Source organism: Buteo buteo, chromosome 19, assembly GCF_964188355.1.
Source record: "Buteo buteo chromosome 19, bButBut1.hap1.1, whole genome shotgun sequence".
NCBI lineage: Eukaryota > Metazoa > Chordata > Aves > Accipitriformes > Accipitridae > Buteo > Buteo buteo.
The window spans coordinates 11761637-11783591 of record NC_134189.1 but is presented as its reverse complement, the minus strand read 5'-3'; the positions used below and the strand labels follow the sequence as shown (position 1 = coordinate 11783591).

At 41.7% G+C, this 21955-nt stretch overlaps 1 protein-coding gene across 1 annotated transcript in view; it reads right to left on the bottom strand.

The window, feature by feature from the left end:
- The window catches only part of TMTC1 (transmembrane O-mannosyltransferase targeting cadherins 1), a 146805-nt gene that overhangs the window by 57053 nt on the left and 67797 nt on the right, over positions 1-21955 (bottom strand). The window contains exons 8-9 of the mRNA XM_075051015.1: positions 20348-20537; positions 7547-7668 (exon numbers count right to left, since the gene is read on the bottom strand). Of these exons, the coding sequence (XP_074907116.1) occupies positions 7547-7668; positions 20348-20537 (312 nt within the window). The remainder of the gene's footprint in view (positions 1-7546; positions 7669-20347; positions 20538-21955) is intronic.

Genomic DNA, 21955 nt, shown 5'->3' with positions numbered 1-21955 from the left:
CATCTGGAAAAATAGTGTATTTGTATGTCCGTGTTAGTTTGCACCTGGGTCACCCAGAACAGCCAGAATTGCAGAAGTCACGGCACTCCCTGCAACCTGGATCACCCGGATTCAAACTGTTGCACCAGGTCAGGCTGAGAGCTGGCGATGTACTGAACAAGGACACTTGCAGGGCTCTGAGTCTGGGCTCCCCAAAATTATCCAGCCATCAAAGCCCAAGTGCTTGATCTGGAATAACCACACTCCACTGGTCCAAATGTATCCCAGAAATTTTGAGAAGTTTACTTTGTACTGCCAAGCTTACTGCTGGATCAAGATTTTCTCTCACAGGTGGTACAAAGTTAGCCTAAATTTAGCAAGTTACAGGCTGGCTAATTTGACAGGAGTGCCTAGAGCCTAGATCAGGTCTGGATCAAACTGCCACCACCGAGTGATCCAGCAGGGTGCAGATCCAGCACTAACAATCCTGGAAAAATGCTGGTGTGTGGCAGATGGACCTTGATGTCCCAACTCTCACATAAATGTCCCTCCCACAAAGAGGCAATTCTGGGCCACATCCATCCAACTGTCCATTTCTGTTGTCCATGTCCTTTTGACCATAAACTCCATCTGGGGTTGGAGAAGTCTTTTGTTTCCAACTTTTTTATCTAGAGTTTCACTGTAGTCAGCACACCTTGGCAAAAAGTTTTGGGTTAACTAAAATGTCATATTTTCCATGGGAAAATGCTGTATCAAAACTTTCTCAACCAGTCAGGCCTATGAGGGAAAAACCTGTTGGAACAGTCACGTTTTTGGACTAAACGTCCAAAGGCAAGGAGGATGCGGGATGTGTCTCTGTCACACGTGGACAGCCAGCGGCATTCACGATGCATCTCTGCTTCTTCACTGCTACTGAGTTGTGGGGACAAAGGGAAAAGCATTGTTTAAATCACCTATCTCCCAGTAATGATGACATGAAATCAATATTTTTTTTTTCTTGGTTTCTAGAGGTTTTAAAAGACATCAGGACCACTATCAAGGTATAATATTTAGCATACAAAATAAATCCCATTGGAAAAAACCAAGCCTCACAGCTCGGAAATATCAGTGTGAGAACCAAGTAACTGGCAGCGTACCTAACTTACTACTGAGTCTGCTGAATAAAATGTCAAATTTTCACCAGAATTAAGAGGCCTTTTCCTGGAATAAGGTCTGCAAGTCATAATACAAAGACATAGAGAACTATAAACACTGGCAGAGTACATCTAATTTGGAAAAGTACCTTACGAGTTAGTGTTAGACTTTGTCCTTGGCTCTAAATTAAAAGCTATGCAAGCCTATATTAAAGACACTTAGACATGATCGGCTAAGTCATCAAAATGATTTACCTCCACTAGCAATGTGGTCCTCTAGTCAGAACATGATGTAATTAGAGAAAATGCAGGAACTCTTATTTTCCTTATTAGAGAGAAAATATGGACTAGAAATGAATTATTTCACTAACCTTTGAATGGCTGTTTAACATTTGGACACATTTCCCTTCCCTTCCTTCCAGTAAGTCACGTGGTAAACAAACCCGCTTCATTAGACTGTTTGAGTCCAAGATTTCACTTCCAACAGATTCCTATCTGAAATATTTACAGGTAATACAGAAACTTTTCAGGCTTTTGATTACATATAGTAATCAAGCATTATGGAAAGAAAACATTTTATAAATGAAAAATCCGATATAATTCCATGGGGATTCCACAGAAGTTTCCCTAAATCTTATATACTTTACTGGGGAAGGGTCTGTATGCTACAGTTTTAATTAAAATACTGTAATAACTTCTAGAATTCTATAGTAGGGACATATTTTCCCATTCAATTCCATCGCAAGTCTCCAAAAACTTCATGTAAGAAACTGTTTTCAATTAAATTTCACAAGGCATCTTCTTAAGGCCACCATATTCCCTTGTAAATAAGAATTCTTCTTTTAATCAACATGACCAAGTAGATTATTTCCACAAGATGACATTAACTTTATTTATTACTATTTTTAAAAGCAATATCCTTACATATCTGTATTATTTTCAAGAGCAGAATAAATGCATTTGAAGGTTTTCCCTTAACCTAATATATCATAACTAAACCAAAAATCTTTCCAGTATAGCCATTAATGCTCGTACTCCACACAAATTTAGCTTTTTCCTGAATCGATTGTACATGGCCAAAACGCAACATGTTTCTCAAAAGCATGTTTTAAATTTAGTTAAAATAACGCAAGACTGCAGTCTAGACCAAATGCGCCATGAGCTAATCTTTTTCAGCTTTGCAGAATCATTTCAGCTTTTATTCCTATGTCTTTACTGCCTTTTGCCAAAATATATGGCACTAGCATCTCAGCATTTCTTGCCTGCATTAACAGAGGATGGCTGATTTGATTTCTCCTTAAAGTGTTTAATAGGGGTGGGCAAGCTTAAGTTTGGATACGCATCTGAAAGGTAGCTGCTTGCAGCATTTAGCCTTTTTACAAGCAGTTATTTCTCATTAATTAAGGAGAACTCTCTCTGCCCCCTTCCAAAGAGCAGAGTGGAGTTATTACCCTATCTAATAGATGGGGAAGCAGAACCAGAGCTGCTTGCCTCAGCCGAGGTCCCAACCTCCTCGCCTCCAGCCGTGAGCCGTTTTGCAGACCGCCGCTCAAATCGACGCCCTGGAGCAGGGACAGGCACCCCTCACGGTAAAGAGGGACCAGGCTGGGGCTGGGGTCTGGCCCACTGCCATCACACCATGCCCTCCCAGTCCTCTTCCAGTGCCCTCAGGTCCACGGCTGAATTACAGGGAACGTAATCCAGTTCACTCCTTCTGAACTTCGGCTGCTCCATGGCCCGCACAAGAACAGCAGCAATAGAGTAAGGCATTGATATCATGTTTGTTTTAAGTAAATGGAACAGGTGTAACTTGGATTCCATATCCAAATCCCAAATGAATTGTGGATTTAACTCGAAAGCAAGCAAAAAAGCTTAATTATGTTGCTGAATTGAGATCAGGGAGCAGATAAACTGGCTCCGCGGAGTCAATGGGACTTTCACTGCTGATTTTGCTGGGGTCAAGGTTTGACCAGTTGGAAGAGAAGCTTCACAATACAGGATCTGATCTAATACTGAAGGAATTCGAAAAGGTAAACAGGAATTCAGCTCCTGGTGAACTTGTAGCTTCAAATAATGTTAAAGAAAGGGGTGGTAAAGGAAACTGAAAATATACCACCACCCCATTACACAACTGGTCTTTAAGAAAAAGAAGATAACGTGGAGAACATAACATGCTTCCAGAAGAAAGAAGCACTAGTAAGTGCCATCCTCAGGTGGCTGCTTTGTAAGCAAAGGGGACTTCTGCTCAGGGATATTCAGGTTCATAAAAATTACAGATGATTCCACTACCTACCGGGCTCCTCTGTTTTTTTTTAAACCAATTACACAACTTAATAATGTATAGAATTACATTAATTGGAACAAACATATTAGCACAAAGAATCAGAAACATGCTCTATGCAAAGGCAAAAATTCATATAGTCCCTGCTTTGCTATGGCACAGGGAAAGCTTTAACATGATGTGTTAAGTTCCTGAAAAATACAAGCACGCTTTTTGCTCGGTAGTGGCTCTTTTGCAGATTTTGAGATAGATGCTGAAGCAAATGCCATCTTGTATATAGCAGTGATCTCATCTTCTAGTATTGACAATTAGGGCTGCAACTCTTGATATAGTGAGGCACTGGTTAAAAAAAAAAAAAAAAAGACAGCAACTGTGCTGGGAAAGAGTAACTGTGTGCTCTGCAACTCACTCATTGCAATATCCACCAGGAATGAGTTGACATAAAAATGGTGCAGGTACCACTGGACTGCATATTGCTTTCAGCAAATTGGAAATGAGCCATGTAGCAATGTTTTGGTTGATTTATTGGTTCATATGAGGTTGTGAAAACAGCGTAAGTTGACCAGCTACAATACAGCAGCCCAGCCAAGAGCCACTGCTATCAGGGTAGCAATGAAAGATGAGGAAAACGTAGAAATTGCTCTGGTAGGAAAGGTCCGATCCCCTGAGGTGAGAGCAACCCCAGCTCTGCTGGTATGTCAGTAGGGCAGGCAGCTCCTGGATGGCCCAAGAGTTTGCATTGCCTCTCCAGTTTCTGCATGATGAAGGGCAACACAAAGGAAGAGCTAGTGCTCCTGTTTAAGTACAGATAAATTGCTCACAGCTCAGAATAACTGGATGCACATAGTCGTTCTGGATTTTCAAACAATTAGGCTGTCTGTGGTGTTCTGACAGCATCAGCAAATACGCAGTAAGCATAATTAGATCCACATTTTGAAGAGGGAAAAACCCGCAGTGGTTTAAGTCTTTCACTGATCCAGCTATTTATTATGATGCTTCTTTGGAAAACTGTGGCCTATAGAGTTGTATTCTGTCCACCACTCCCAAGATACGTATTTCACACCCCTAGCCCTCCTGAAAACAAGTTTCCCCCCCTAAGGATTAGAAACCAAAATTAAAATTAAAAGTTGAAAGACAATAAATTGATTTCCTATGAAATTTTTCAGGCTAAAGTAATGCTATTATTAAAAATTCCTAATTTAAACAAATAAATGCTTGTAACCCTCAAATGAAAGCTAAATACAAGATATATTTGCTCCAAATACTTCTGGTTTGCTAAAGCCAATTAAAGAAAACATTCAACCATTTTGACGTATCTTATATCCCTCTCCCACGAGGCATGGCTGCAGACAGAAGAGGAATTATTCCAAATGCCCATCAGTCCCCAGAAGGCAAGGCCCAGCCATATAATTAGACATCCAGTAAAAGGTTTATTCCTTGTTCCTTTCTGTTTACAACACCTTTTACATAAATCCTTGGGTCCTTACTTAACTTTTATTGAAAAGAAAATGCTTGACATTTTGTCCAGGTAACTACTGAGCAACACTGAATTAGGACTTCAGGCTGTGACACACATACACAACTGTCACATCCATAAATATTAATAAAAGTCTATTACTTGAAACAGAGATAGAAAAGCACCTTCCAGCGTAAGCCCAAAACCATAGATCACCAAGTTCTCTCCATCTGATTGAGGACTTCTGTCTAAATAAAGCTGAACGACAACCTCTGCCTCGCTAACTGAGTTTTAGAGAAGGAATGGTGAAGGATAGGAAAAGCCCTTTTCAAGATGTAACATGAGAAAACTGCTAAAGGCTGCTCTAAATAAAGAACGCAAGCCCTTCCTAAAGCCATCGTCATTAAACCGCCACACTCCCAAGGGAAAAGAAAAAAACAACAAAACCCCCTACACGTTATTTTTGCTCTGCCACGGTCATGAATGTTTGCAGAAGTCCCCCTCACCACTCATGTCATTTTGTACCCGGAGGATGTAAGAGAGCTTGTTTCTTGGTAACTCGGAGCCAAGAGCTCAGCTCTCTCCAGATCCTCTGGCTGGAAACTGCCCACCTCTCCCGCAAATTGCCAGGGTTTGCCTTCTCTTTTCATGCCAGCTGCCTGCCAGCCTGGGGTAAGAGCAAAAACCAAATATTGCAAAGCAGGACACGAGTGATCTGAGCGAAGTATGAGATCCAGGGATTCCAAGACAGACTTACTCCAGAGAAATCATTTAACCCTTCTGCCTCAGTCTTCCTGCCTAAAAAAAAAGCAGCAACTATCAATTACCTACTTTGTAGGTCATATACTTGCAAAGCCCTCAGGGAGATGAAAAGCATTATACAAACTATATGCACACATGTTAACGCTGATTAATTTTCTCTGTGCAAACATATTCTTTTTTCTTCTTCATTGCCCCTCCTCTCATTATATCAGCAGTCTCATCTGGAGGATGAGGAACTGCTGACGGCTGAAGTATTTTCTGCAGTTGTTCTTTTGAGATTCAGAAATGCAACCACTCAACACAGCCCTGTGTTCAGCTGACTGTTTCCTTAATAGCTTTGTGCTTTCATGTGTTTCCTCATTTTCTGTTACATGAATTTAAAGCAATCTGACTTCCAAGTTAATCTGAAATGATGCAAGATCCATTAGTTGAGGGTATCGTTTGCAAAATAACTCCGAGGGACAACTTTCTATATTTTCAGGTATACTCTCAGCAAACAAAACCAGGGCTAGTGATGTGAATAAAGTCAGCAGGATTTGACCAAAAAAGCAAGTCAGTATATAGCCAAGAACAGAGAATAGCCTAACTGCGCGAGAAGCTTGTAATAAATATAACAGCTCAGACACAGCCTGAGTTTTACACCAATGAGCAGCCCTTTTGTGACAGTGCTTATACAAATGACAATCAGAATATGCATACAGCTTTGCAAAAGCCCACCAATAAGCGTTTTCTTAGGATTTTTGCATCCACGTTTTCTAAGGAATAGAATTTAAACATTCTGTGGAATAAAACTATTGTTTCAGTTATCACAAAGTAATCCAGAGTGCAATTGAGGACTTGTACTTTGCCAACAGCTCCACAATGGCAGCTCCCATTAGAGATAACAGATGCTGGACCCTCCACGTCCAAGGGTAGAATTGGGCTGACTTGCAGCATCCAAGAACAACCATTTATGCTCATGGCTGGAACAAACTGCACCGGCACAAGTTGCCAGAGAGGTTGTGGAGTCTCCCTCCTTGGAGATACTCAAAAGCTGTCTGTACATGGTCCCAGGCAACTGGTTGTAGGTAGCCCTGCTTGAGCAGGGGGTTTGGACCAGCTGACCTCCAGAGGTCCTTTCCAACCTCAACCTTCCTGTGATTCTGTGAAATGGGCAATGGTCTGGTGCACCTTGGATGAATGTCCTCTGACTGCCACTGCTGCCTCTGGTCTGGATACTGTGGAGATGTCAGAAGTAACACCTCAAAGTTGTCCTTCAGTAAACGCAATCGGAAGCACCCAGACTGAAGTGACAATTGTTAGAGGCTGGAAGCTGAGGGAAATCCCAGGGCAGAGGCTGAGGGATGGAGAAGTGGCTGAATTTTCTTCATCCTCTTCAACAGCTGCAAATCCTCCACTCTTAGATGTGTATGCAGTCAATAGCTTACAGGCAGGAGGTCATGCGCATATTCCACAACTGAAGCCAGTAGCCTTTTAAGACAGCAATAGTCACCTTTGTTTTTACTGACCACCTAATGTGGTGGGAAAGCTGAGCAATACGACAATAAAAATATGACAGGTTAACTTTTCAGATGCTGTCCTTAAGGTAAAGACATTGGACAATTTAAGCTGATAATGCTACCAAGAAAAAGAGTCTTGAGAGGACAATTCTCAAGAAACAACACCTCATCTCTGTATTGAGCTGTTTCAAGCACACCAAAAAATCTGTGTTAAAAAAAAAAAGGAATGAGTTTGGGTAGCTTTGCTACTGCCAAGCAATCTGCTCTCAACCAACTATAAAATCTCTCATGCTATCACGCCAAAACTCAAAGGCAGAGAACACACTGACTAGCAATAAAATGTTTGAAGTATTGTAAAAGGGAAGAAGCAATTATGCCTGCTTTTAGAAAATGGGATGGTGGTCTCATTAGAAAGGAATTCAATTGCAATAGTTACCTCGGCATGTAAAGGACTCGCTCTGCCACCACAAATCCCACCCTGAAGAAGAGGTTGCTGGCTGGGATGAATGGGAAAACCAGGAACAACAAGCCAACCAAAACTTCTTTGTGTTCCAGTTTCTGCAATAACACAAAATTAAACAAATATCAACTAAAAAATTCCAATTTAATTCACTACTAACTTTCCCCTTTCCTTTTGAGACTCTTATTCATAAAAGCAACTTAGATTAATGTTTGATATGTTTTGCATTTAAAAGAAATCATTCCAAGACACTGTTCTTCCATATTTACGCACTGTTTGTGCTTCTGATACGCCCAGAAAACACTAACCACAGTGTGTATTACTACCCTTGGTATCTTTCCCAAGGTCAGCTCTATTGTATGCAGCTCTCCTGAGATGGCATAGGTAGTACTTAAAAATATATCCCATATTGGTAATACGCAAGTATAGAACAGTGTGATTGTATACATTAGCATGTCTACCAAAGTGTGGCTGTATGTAAATACACAAACGCATATCACATACACACAGACTGCTGTGTTCAATCCTAAGTGTTTATAACTCAGAAAAAGCTGTTCAATCAGTCACATTTTGTGTGAAGAAAACTAGCCCCAAATGGCACATTAATGCAGTTATAATATCCCTTTTGAGACAATATCTAAACTTGAAATGATACTTTTGCACATGAGGTCTCCATACCCATACAGAGTTGGAAATTTGAGACATGCTATATGTTAAAATTAATGTCTTTCACTTGAGCTCAGTTAACGCCCTTCACTCGAGCTCACTTCAATGTTGGCTCGCTCTTTGAGGAGAAATGGAATTGCCACATGCAATTCAAAGCAACTGTGATCTGCACGGCCGACACAAGCATCTCGGGATGTCGACACAAGCATCTCGGGATGTCGACAGCAGCAGCAGCCGCCGCTGGGAGACCCAAGCCTCCTCGGGCAAGTTGAGTTTCAGATTTAGCTCCAGCCCAAGAGGGTGAATCAGCTCGTGCTTTCTGTTGATGATCTCAAAGAATGATATCAGGCTAACAGAAGTGTAGCATCGGGTCTGTTAAATCACCCAGGCGGACATCGGTGCTTTCCTGCCCTGCGATACTGCTGCCTCATCAGCCGCTGCAGCGCCCTTCTGCAGCCATTGGGAGAAGCTTTGTCACGCTTGGAAACAGATGCAATCAGAATCACTTAATGGTTGTAGCACTTTCTAATTGTCGGGGGCAATTTCTCAGCTCTGGAGAGCAAATTGACTTTTCTTTACTGGAGGGATCTAAATTTAGAAACGTTGAACAAGATTTTTGAATAGAGGAACAGAGCCCGATCAATGATGTGGGGCCAAGCAGTACAACCTGTCTTGCTTTTGCACAGCTACGGACTCCAACACCAATTACCCCTGGCCTAGTCAGTGGCTGAAATCCCGAAGTTCCGGTATTAAAATATATTCATCCTATTCTGTGGGAAAGACAATGAACATCTTCTATGGGTACCAAATGCAAGGGCACGCGTCAGGAGGCTCTGATATCACTTTAGAGGAGCTGAACCACAGGAACACAAAAAAGTGCACTGGCTTCCCCTGGCTCAAAGAAGAAACACGAGGCAGAGAGGGAAGCAGAATTCACATCTCCAGGTTTCTTTATCAATATCTGCTTTAAACAGCACCACAGTTGCATGCTTCTGTTATCCACTTTTTCAGTGTCTTGGACTCACGGTTACTAGTGCCTTCTTGCAGTCACAACAGCACCTAAAATATATTATTCCCAGAGCTGAAGCTGACACCAATCCATAAAGCTGATGAGCAGAGGCGCCCAGTAATGCTCATTTTGGCTTGTAATTACAATAGAAAATTGAAGAGAAAAAAAAAAGGATTAAAAATGATTTCTCAACTCTGAATGCAAATTATCAGTCCTAGCTCAACTCCAATTTGCCTCCCACCCAGCTCTGGATGTATACCCCCTTGCTTTCCTGCCATTTGTTACTCTCCTCCCTTCCCACCTTGTCTGGCCTAATTATGGTGCCCATTTGTTGCCACCACTCCATCCCAGGGGTTTAACAACAAAGACCCGGAGGCACAAGAAGCTATGTTGGGCCAAAGGCAGTGCACTGCTAATGCATAAAATGTTCTCTATTCCTAAGATATGCTCTTGCTTTCAAATGAACCAGCTATTAAATATTTCTCCAGTTGTTCATTAAATCAATAATTGGGAAAGCAACCTCTAGTTAACATCTGTAGGAAGGACACGGTGTTATTCAAGGCTGCAGCGCTGCAGATAAGCAAAGGAAACTGAATGCTGGAGAAAGACAAATAAAACCTGTACATCAAATGGGAAAGAGGAAAATGTGGGAATTAGGTCGGCTAAAGGAGAAAATGGTATTGTGCACCCTTTCTCCCCCCACAACAAGTCACAGCTCTAGACTAATGCCATCAAGGGCTGCCAGCTCAGTCCCTTGGGCAGGGCTCAGAGACAGGAGCCCAGCACTCACGGAGCAGCAGAGCCCTCCATAGTGCTACTTATTTCTGAAACAAGAAACATCTGGCAGTCGGCAGAGCCCTTTTTAAAGCATTTGGTTCAGGCAGAGGCTTTTCTGAAGAGCTGGTCCTTGAAGGCCAGGCTTTGGCTGATTTTGTGCTACGCGTGGTCCTGCCTGCAAGCCGGCGGGTCAAACAGCAGAGCTCATGCTGCGGTCGCTCCAGAGCTCACTTTGGGTTTCTCTCCTCTACCTAGCCATTAACTTTTCCAAAATTTGTACAGGCACTTCGTGTATTTAACACCTTGGCCCTGCAGGTGGGTCCTGCCCAGGAGAAGAGGCTGGGGAGAGCCCCAGGGCAGGAAGAGCAGGTGGGGTCGCTGGTCATCCGAAACTCATCTGTGGCCATTAACGAGAGATGCGGCCTCTGGCACAAGCAATTCCAAAATCACTAGTTGCCTGTGGTTCGGAATTTATACTGAAGGAAATAGTTAGTTACCCTATTCACAGCCAGATATTATTTCTCACTTCCCTAAATAGTTTCTACTGACCGATGAGATACTGAGCAAAACCAGCCTTTGCCCTGACCCGAGAACTTCACGTTCCTCTATCTCAGCCTTGTGAGGGCTGGAGGCACAGCAGAGCTATCTGTCCCTGCCTTCCCAGCAAGGGCTAACATCTGATCACATAGGCAGCTCAGAGAAAACAGAAAAAAGGACAGAAACACAACCACGATGTGTTGAAAGGATTGTGTGTACCACAGGTGGTAACTGTAGACAGCTAAAAGCTAACGACACAAGTCTTGTAAGACACCATATTCTCCTTTATCTTTTTCCCTATCAAAATTTACTTAGCAGATTCACCTTTTATTCCCCCTTCCCCTGGAGGGGCCGATAGATTTGTAAATGAGTGGGCAAGCAGGACAGAACAGTGCAAGAATGTCAGGGACTGGTACTGTAGAGCTGCGGGAACAGAGGGCAGCGAGATCTCCCATCCAACACAAGCCATAGGAGATGCCCTCCACGTGTTTTTGAAAAAAAGAAAACAACCTGTAGCTTATTACACTTTTTGGTGGGGGGAATATTGGAATCATTTATTTGGCTTAACTACTCTGGTCATATGAGCCCACTTAGGAGATAGCTGGGCTAAGAAGGTGGCAGAACCAGCATCTTCCTGGTGCCTGGAGCAGTAGTAAAAGCTTTAAAGAATAGTAGGCAATTTTACCTTAAAAAAAAAAGCTAGGACTGGAGATTATAGATCACTTCATTCATTTTACAGAGAGACATCTCCTTTCCTCTTAAAGATATAGTGCTTTCTTTTGGAACTATAAAACTTACCTTACTATCTGTCACAGAGGTCTCTAGGGTGGGAGTTGGGGGGGGGGAAGCACCTTTGAATTAACCTCAGAATGATTCCTTTTGTTACAGGCAAGCCGACTTCAAATCAAACTAGCATTCCTTATACCAGACAGTTTGGTGGGGGTTTCAAATTCACATCTACCTCTAATTACAATCAGGCCTTCATTATATTGTAAAAAAAATGAAATACCTAGACCAAAACAAACCAACAAACAAAACCAAAAACCAATAAAGAAGAATTTTTTTTTAACCTGCTATTTTTCATAGACTTATCAAAGAACTAAAGAAAATCACTCTTCTCCCAAAGGCAAGGCAAAAAATTGACACACTCTTTCAAACAAAATAGCAAAGAATCACTCCAAGGCCAAAAACCATCAATGCAGCAATAAGTCACAAAAAATTGCTTCCTTGGCAATTTGGCGAAAAAGGACAAAAGTCTTGAGTTTTCAACTGAAAGAGATCTTCCTGTATTACATATAAGACAGAATCCCAAGCCATAAATAAATATTTGCTGACTACTGTTAAATCACATCTTCTACAAGCCAGAGCCCACTAACTGCGAGCGCAGGAGGTACACAGATTACTTTGACGTATCTGTCATAAACTATGGACTTGCATAAACCCACTGTAAATTCCCTGGTTTTCCCATTGAGAAAGCATCACTAAGGTGCCAGATTCATTAAGTCTCACACTGCAACGGCAGGACTTACGTTCACATCCCCCGGCACCTCCAAGGGCTGAGGTGGTGGAAAGTGGAGCCGTGAGGACAACCTTCCTCCCAGCTGGACAAAGTTGCTGTCAGGGAAGACAGCAGCTGGGCAAACAAGTCCAAGCAAATTCCCTTCTGTTCTACTTGGAATGTTTCCGAAGGTGTTTATACACGCTTGCTCATTTGATGGGAAGGTGGCAATCAAACAGGTTTAATTTCTTCCTCTAACATTTTATTTTGAGAATGAGGCAAGTGTCACCTCTCCACCATTTAGAACCAACAGCTCCATGGAGCAAAGACTTCCTTCCTACCAAAAGCGTAAATCACCCTCTGCCAGTGAGCTCCGGATGGTCCACTGCAGCCAGTGAGATGCTATGCTTGGAACATCTGACTGCAAGAGCAGAAAAGCTGGTATCCAAGAAAGTTGGTAGTGCATGGCTGTATAAAAGCAATGATTACTATTACATATTTTCAAATGCTTGCAGGCCTAGCAGCTAAGCACACTACCCATCAAAAGAGACACAGAGATTCAAAGAAGCTACCTGCCTGTCTGTAGACCACTGACAGAGGATTATACTTCTTCAGTTTATTCCTAACATCCATTTGTGCAAACCCTTAGTGCAGACTGCACACAAACTTAATTCATGTATTCCTGTTGTACCAGTCACTCGTGAAGCCACAAGCAGCTCAGCAACATGACTCCTCGCTGGCCTGCACCAAACCACTGGCAGCATCTCACCCAGCAAGAGGGCAGGATCTGCAAACATCTCCTCCTGCACTTTCCACATACATGGTATTAAAGATAAAAGGGAGGGTGGAGGAGCATGTCAAATTCACTCTGCATTCATGCATACGGTGATAAAAAGCAAACTTAACCTAACTGGGAATCAACCCAAGGGATTCATTCCTTCACAGGAAAAAAATCTGTTGATGTAAAGCTCGCAGAAGGAAGCACTGGGTGCTCCCAAGTCCCACTTCGCTGGTACAGGCACAGACAAGTTATGACAGAGCTGTACCATGCTCCATGTACCATCAGCATGGTCTCCTTTAGGTCACTAGCAGAAATCAGGATGGGACACGTACATCTTTGTCTTCTATGGCCAAACAGGAGGGCACTGTGGAGCTGTGGCTGTTTCAACTCTGCTGCCTGTGCCACCGCTTCCCAGCAAATGGTGCCAAATGTCAGGTGTCAACAGATGGTCTGAAAAATTCAAACATTTGGTAAGGAAAAGGTAACTCCTCAACTTCAAATCTGGCTCAGACACCTGGCTTAATCAGCTTGGTCCTGCAAAAAGAACCACAAATTCTGTAATCTCTACAATTTCTCAGGAGTTTTATTCTTTCATCTCATAAAAATTTAAAAAAGAAAACAACAAAAAAAACCCACAACAACAAAAAACAACCAGCATCTTCAGTAGCGCCAGCTGCTTGAATGCCAGGCTTAGCAACTCACTCTCTTCCTAAAATAACTCTGTTTTCCTTGGTGATCATCTAGTTCTGACAAAATCACCCACAGTTACTACTGACTAGAATTAAGCAAATCTTTTACTTCACAGATAGTCCAAAGCCATGGAGAGATTTCCAATGCTATTTTGACCATCACTGATGACTGCTTATTAACTACATGACGTGTTAATCCTATTTCAAGCATTTGGCAACAACAAAAACTACTTTTCAGTTCACCAGCAGCAGCACCTATTCAGGAACTGGTGTACAGCAAACATACACCAGTCAGAAACTGAATCAAACCCCAGGATTATCTGAAGAGAAATCCTTGGCGCGTATCTCAGACCACCCTTACAAGATCATTCGCTTTCCATTTCCAGAAGGAAGCAAGTCCTGGTCTGTACCACTAGGTAAAACAGCCGATTTTTCAGAAATGCTGAAAGTGCCTAAAAACTTTATTTACATCAGTGGGAACCGTGGATGCTCAACAGCTCTGGAAATCAGGCTTTCAATTATGGAATAAAAGCAGAAGTAGTCCTTTCCCAATCCCATAATGCACAGCAGGGCACAGAAGTATATTCTACTGATATTTCACTTTTTATTTTAGTATCTTAAAGTAAAATTTTGATATCTACTACTTTCTTTCTCCTTGTAGACCTGAGCTATCCATCCATTCAGCTGAGTGTTTATGGTCTTTCTTACACAGGTTTCTAAAATTCCCTGAAGATATAAGCTCATTTTCCCAATCCTTAATCTCTGCAACCTCTAATTCCACTTGACAAGCCAATTTGAGCAGGATGCAGGAGCACACACATCTTTTCAAAGAGAAGTGGAACATTCCAACAGGAAATAGGAAAGTCAACAAATTGCTCCAGGAATTAGAATAATGCTTTTGACCTTGTGGTTGTTTTTCCCTCTTTCATTCTATGACTGCAGGCTGCTTCACTACGTGGGGAAAAAAAAACATAAGAAAAAAAAAAGGTAAAATCTAAACACATGCACAGTGCTTACAGTACATAAAAGCATGATCTTTGGAAAAGCAACTCTGTTCATGCCGAGTTTGCTCTTAAGAGGTAACATGGAACAAGAGGATCCTAACAAAAATCACACAATAGTTTGGCACCCTAATGTTTAACTAAGGCCAAGTAGCCACAATGAACATCATTATCTCCCCCAGCTGTAAATTTCTTGGTCCTCATTCCACCTACCCTCTCCTACTCACCGCTACTATTGTGCCACTCCAAAACCTTTCAGCTCTGAGTGGGCCTTGAAATATTAACTCAAATCAGAAGAAAATGGTAGAAACAAAAAGAGTATCTTTGAAAATACAGTAATTCAGTGTTAATACGCTGAAAATGGCAGAACTCCCTGCCGCTATGAAAATGACCTACCTAGTGTGACAAACTCCTGCAGGAGTTAAGAGCCCATCTGGTGAGTTGCTGAGTATCTTCATGGTGAGCCAAATCAGAACTACTTCAGCTATGGTTGTATTTACTCAGAGCACCACACTCCAAACGTGTTATTTCAAACATCTACCAAGAAAAAAAGATCTGATGCAAAAGCTATTTTGTTGTTTGCTTCTTTAATTCAGAATGGCAATTGCATACAGGCTGCGGAAGGTTTCTTCTTTCATTCGAGTCCATCGGCTGGCACAGCAAACACCCTGGGAAGGCTTTCGTGTTTCTTCCAACCTCACCAGGGACCCGCAGCTGATCCGCTTGCAGCATCGACAGAGCAGAAACGCAGCCGGTGAGGCATGCAGGGCGCCCGCAAGGGGCTCCCCCCTTCCTTCAGCTTTCACTAAACAGAGTCTTTCTGGCTTATTACTCTCTCCCCGCAGCAAACATTAACAACAGAAGCAGCATAGAAAAACCTCGCTGCTAAGGATTAAGAACATCAGTCCTGACCTTCTCTCTATGTGGAAGGAATTCAAGTGGGCCCTCAGGAAAATGAAAGCAGGATTTATTTTAAATGGACCTTTTATGAAAATGACTGTGGTTTCCAGCTCGTCAGATAAATAGCCTTATTCACCTTGCTGTGCCTTTGAAGCAGGTATTGTTCTGGAAGTGTTGTGGCATATGAATTTGGCTAGGCATACTTTCTAACTGTGCTGATACTACTGTAGAATATTATAAAAGCCAATTGTTCCCCAGAAGGGTCCATAAGCTGTGATTTATTAATGAAATGCCAAACCTGGGAAACGAGGCAAAGGTCTCAGGAGTGCAGGGTAAAGTAAATAGCATGACAGAATACACATAATGAGTGCTAGCAAAACCAACAGAAACATGCATACAAAGAGAAGACACAAATGCGTTCCTCTCCTTGATGATACTAAACATTGTCAGCTAAAAATTTAGTCTGCAAGTGACTGAGGAATATGCTTAGATGATATTCATACATATAAACCACCGCATAAATGGCAATATGATGCCAATTACAGCACAAATTAAAGTCATAATAATTTGGTATAAAATGCCTTGTCTTGACTAAGAAGCAGTATGCAGAGAAATGTAGGGGCAGCAGTACCTTAAAATTAGACTTGAAGTAAAAAACAACCAACTGTAGCATATGAAAGAACAGTATAACAATATATATCTCAGTTGCATGTAATGAATATAACCTGAAAATCATCACAATTTCCTGTACCATATGTAGCCATATCTCACACAGCAGCAAAGCATGTTCTTTGAAAAGATATATCCTAGAGATGGTTTGGTTTGGTTTTTTTTTCAATTGATGTGAAACATAAGTAGGACTGCGTCCTCAGACATGAGCAAACTGTTGCACATCATTACATGCTCCTGCTGAACAAGTAGAAGGTGCTGTGAACCACCATAAGGTACCTCCATAGCATTGGTCATGAGTATAAATGCAAGACAAGGGCCAAGCAAGATGAGGTCCAATAAATTCCCCAGACCGGTCAGGTACAAAAGCTACTGTTTCAAATCAGTTTTCCAGGCCACCTTGCTCTGAATTACCCCATTGCACACACATGAGTTTTCCCACTATCAGCCTTCCATACATCAGGTACCACACAGAAAGCGAAATCTGTCCCATAATGTGCTCTGTACATACCTTCATAGCTACAACTACAGGACAAGCTGCATTTTAATCGCACTGCTAATTAAGCAGCATTTGCAATAGCATCCCCAGCCTTTGCCACATCCCCGGCATACTACTCAAAGCCCAACCAGACTGGGTGAGGAAGTTCACCGCAAAGAGCTGAGCAGAACCTCAGGATTTCGAGACCCACCAGTGATTCCTGGTGCCTTGGCTAGAACGGCTCAAGAGACGCCAATTTGCAGAGCATGCTGGGCACCCGTGTGGTGAAAAATCAAGTTTCAAAAGGTTTCAAAGAGCTACTTGGACTCAACGATGGACTGCAACTTTGCCACATTAGTCACTATGAAAAAATCTTGGCCAGAGATGACAGCAAGGTCCTTTGCTCCCACAGTGGGAGATGTGCTAAGGAGCAGGCCTTTTCTTTACTCCCATCAGGCCTCCTGAAGACAGACGTTAATTGTCACCTGTGATAGAGATGGCTGCAGCGAGAGATGAGCATGGCTGTGCAGCTAAACCCTGTGCAGAGCAACAAATCCTTCTTGGGGAGCTGCTCACGGGGAGCTCTTTGGCTGATAAGCAACAGCCATTAGCACTATGCACACGAAATGACCCAGGAAATGAAAGTTATATACAAGGAATTAATAAAACAATTTTTCAAGCGACTACCTCATTATGTAAGGAGGACAACAGCAAAAGTGCATGAGGAGGAAGGCTTCTCTCTCCAAACAATAACGAACTGGAGACCTGCCTTCTCTGTTTCTGCATAAAATTTTCATCTCAAAATTTTAATGCAATTTTCATAAAACTGCATCTCGGTTTTCAGCATAAAAAAACCCATCTAGTAACAGACATGTTCCAAGCAAAGCACTTTTTCTTCCCCTTCTGAGGTATAACAATGTTCACAAAATGAAATGGAACAAGAAAGCTTCATGCCTTAGATGTCCTTTATCAGCACTACACATACATGCCAACAGGGTTATTACCCTAATCACAAACATCAACAACAAATTAGCCCTGTTTAAAATTCAATGGCAACAAAGGCAGAAATTCAATACGTGCATTCTCTAATTACAGTCCATGTAATATATTCTGTGAGTCTCCTGTGAGGTTGTTTTGTGGATGCATGCGCATCGCCTTTTGCCACTGAAAATCAGTTCAACGTTCACTGCACAAATGTCTTCACTTCTGCCAAAATAATTTCTAGCATTTCCATTCTCCATGTCACAGAAAGGAAAGTATTAGTGCCAATGAGAATGAATATGAGGTTTTGTCCTCTCTGACCCCTGCACACCTACACACTCAAACAAAAGGCACGCAAACTGCATGTCTGTTCATTCTAAAACCATTCCTCAGAAAATTGCAAGCTATTGCTTCCAGGTTAGACTTTGCAATGAAAAAAGGAGAGAAAAATGGCTGCTAAGACAGTTTTGCGTGTTTGCTTCAAAAGGAAAGCACAATGTCTTACGCTTTATGAAATGTGAAAAATAACCGATGTGTCTCATGCTGCCTACAAGCTGCAAAATACTGAGAAATAGCCCGTCTGGGGCTTGACTGAAGGATGGTCCTTCTTGGGGGGAGCAATGTCCTACAAAAGGCCACTGCTGTTGCATTTGGAAAGAAGCTTTCTTAAGAGCCTAATAAAATGAACTGTGCCTGCAGTTCACGTGTCCTGAACCTCCCTCTCCTCGCTGTAGAAGACATTCCTGAGAGTGTCCAAAGCCAAATGGGATAATTTAGTTCCAGGAAATGTGCCTCTTCCTACTGTTTGCTTTCCTCAATAATTCATACTACTCAGCACAACACAATCATCTTCATACCGGTTAATGCCAGTATCACAATTGGGTTATGAGAGTCGTTAAAAATAAAATAGAAAATAGCTTCAGAAATTTAGAATTTCCCGAAACGCAAAATATTTCAGCTACCTCTAATTATACCTAGGGCTGGGGGAAGCACGTTGACCCCAGGAACCATTACCAGTTCCATGCTCCCAGTGGGTTTGCTGGGAGGCTGTGAGCAGAGACTGGTTAGACCACTTTGTCAAGAATAGGTGATGGTTCCGGTTTTACTTGGGTTAGACACAACAGCAGATCACTTCAGACCTTATTTATTCTGTGTTTGGGATTTTCAAGGATAAACACAAAGGAATCTACAAGACAAATTTCAAAGCATCCAGTAAGTAAATGCCTGGAGAGTGAAAATCATGTTGCTTAACACAACACTAACAGTGGTTAAGAGCAAAGCAGTGAACTTATTCTCACAAAAAAATTAGAAGCTGCAGTTTCCAATGAGTTGTATTCATAAATCCAGACTGAATTGTTTTGCCTTTAAGAAAAAAAAAACCAGAAGGAATAAAAATATGATAAAATCTAGACATTTAATGCACAAAGTGCTTTGAAATATTTTGTTTTGCAGTTTGACAGAAGACAAACAATTCACTTACCCAATGGAATCCTTCTGGATTATCGTTTCACCCAAAATAAAATAACACAAAATGTCTTTGGATAATCCTGACAGATTTTTTCTCCCAGCAAACCAACAACATTAATCTTACACATAGTACCAATTCTGACAACAGGAAAAGAAATAAAAAGCAACTGAAACTTCAAAGAACATGGGATAAGATGTTTCAGAAGTGTTCAGTACTGGGCTAATGAGAATTTTATCATTAACTTCCCTGGGAACAGGATTAGGTCTAATACAAACACTTCTGAATATCTCTAGCAGTGAGTAATGAAATCAGGAGGAATACAAGATGATGTACAACCTGCAGGTAGAACTAGTGAATACCTAATAGGGTATTTTCCCCTATTTCCCATACAGCATCTGTCAATGTATAATCTAAATTAATGACTCTGCAGTCTGCTTCATCTTCTGTCTCTTATCAGGAGCACAGGGAAGACTGCCAGGGTAGACTGAAGCATGTACATGACCTGTACGTTTTAGCATAACATAGGTATTAAAAACCTGTCACTCCCCTACTATGCTTTTCAGTGATACCTATGTTTAAGGAACAGAAACTTTTGTACTATTTCAAAAATGATTACCAACACCTTTCCTAAAGAAGCTTGCACAACACAACTGAAGGAGGAATAGCTTTTAACTCCCTATGATCCACAAAAAAACCCTTTCCATGTAAGCGCATATCTGATCTCTGACAAGTCTAGTACAACCTCGCTGTCATTTCTGCAATATGAATAATGATGGATCTGAAACGCTGAATTGTGAAGCATGGCTTACCAACTATACTATGTATGCTAAATAACAATTTCCAGATAATTTCAGATTTCCCACATTCCATTACTTGACTGATGGCAAATCTTCTCATCAAGATGTATCCAACATTTAGGTTTTAGAAGCACAGCAAAGGTAAGAATACAAAAATTTATTTCATTTTCAAATGGCTCTGCAGATGACAGTTCCCAGTCCTGTTTGAAGCAAGTGACAAAAACCTAATGACTATGAGAGAGGCAGAGATGCTTAACAACTTCAGTGGGGTTTGGATCATTAACAGTAATTGAATGCAGGACTCCAGGCCAGGTTTTGCCCTCAAATCAGACCAATCAGAGACTGAGACATTCAACTAGAGGGACATTTTCATCCGTTAAGCTTGCCTGCATTAGTTATGTAGCGGTATGTTTTTTCACTTCAATCCAATGCATTTGAGAGAAATGGGCTTACTGCCCATTTCATCTGAAGGTAAGGAAACAAACATTTTAAACAAAACGTTGTATTGCGTGTCTTTTGGTGTTACCTTGAATGCAGCTATGCAGTGTAGGCTGAGTAATGTCATCACCAGCACCAGGAACACTGTGGCTAAGTTCCTCGCATCCCAGACAGACTCGATCAAAGGGATGCTGCCGACCTGCCAGTCATAGCACAGGGTGATCGGTGCCAGCAGAAGCCACGCATTGAAGGCCAGAAGATAGGAATAAGTTAGAAACCTGCAAAAGAAAACGGGTAATGTAATACCTGGAATGACTGCCAACACATGAAACTTTTTGCTTTGGCAGTTACCACATGCTATATGAGAGGAGGAAAAAAATAACCAAACCTCTGTATACACAGGCAGTACCGTACCTCTCTGTCAGTGAAGAGATGCTAGCATAGGTGAGGCGCACTTCAACAGGTCATTTAAAGAATAACATAAGATCAATAATATTTACGTGGTTTCTATGCATCAGCCTTTGGAAAACTAACAGATCTTCATCTCCCATTTGAATGTTAGATTTCTGAAGTGACTTTCTACCAGCTTCAACAATAAATGAATAATAACTAAGCAGGTACATACATATACTGAACTGTTACACAGTTCACTGCATCACCTCTGCAATACAAAACATCCCTCTAGCTGGGTTTAACTTCCAATTTAGGATTTCTCCTATGTGTACAACATTGAGCAATTAAAGTCAGACCTCTCTGTCTTTTCTCTTTGCACCTCAGCACAGAGAGAAAATACAGAGGAAAGGAGGCACAGGGTGATTCTTGGCTGATCCCATCACAGCTTATTAGGGCTGGGGACAGCTTGCATGAGATGTGCCACAGAAGTGATGGAGAAGTAGGGAGCCTTTCAAATGGTTGTAATCTTCATTAATTGGTATTCTCAATAGAGAGAAAATTAATGGGGAATGGAAATGGGGAACATGATGCCCTCAGAAGACTGAATAAGAACAGCATGTGTGCAACTGGGCTAAAGAAAACAAGAAAAAAATACAAAGAAAACAAGAAAAAAATAAAATCAAACAAACATCCTCTCTCCTCCCCAGGCTTTTGCTGCTTGGCACTTACTTGCACAAAAGTGCATCCCCCTCAAATCACATTTACAAAAGTTCAAGTACTTTTGTATGCAAGAGGCTGGAGATTATTCCAGCAATCATGAAGTCAACGAAGCAAAATTGCGACAGCCTTGGAACACACAAACCCTTCCTTGGTTTGCAAGTAGAAAAATCCACATTGTACACAGCACCAAAGATGGCAAATACTCAAACAGAAGTGAAATTATATTATATCCTGCATAGGGTTTCTTCCATCTGAGCCTGCTTTGGCTGTTGTTATCACACCCAGTTACCATGGTACCTTAGCAGGTTTATTAAAATGATAACAAAGGATGCCCAAGAGATGTCAAGCCGTGTAGACAGAGGATTGTTTCACTCACCACTTACAAACATTTGCATTACAAACATGTACCTTACAAACATTTGACCTCTTTGGGGTCAAAACGCAGCCACTTAGAACAGCACTTACAACATTATATAATATTTGTAGCAGAAGGGGTAAGTCACTGAAGCTAAATGTGACTCCAGGCAGGCAGGATGGAAGTACCCAGACAGGGTTGGGCCAAGACACAGGGATGAAACAAGCT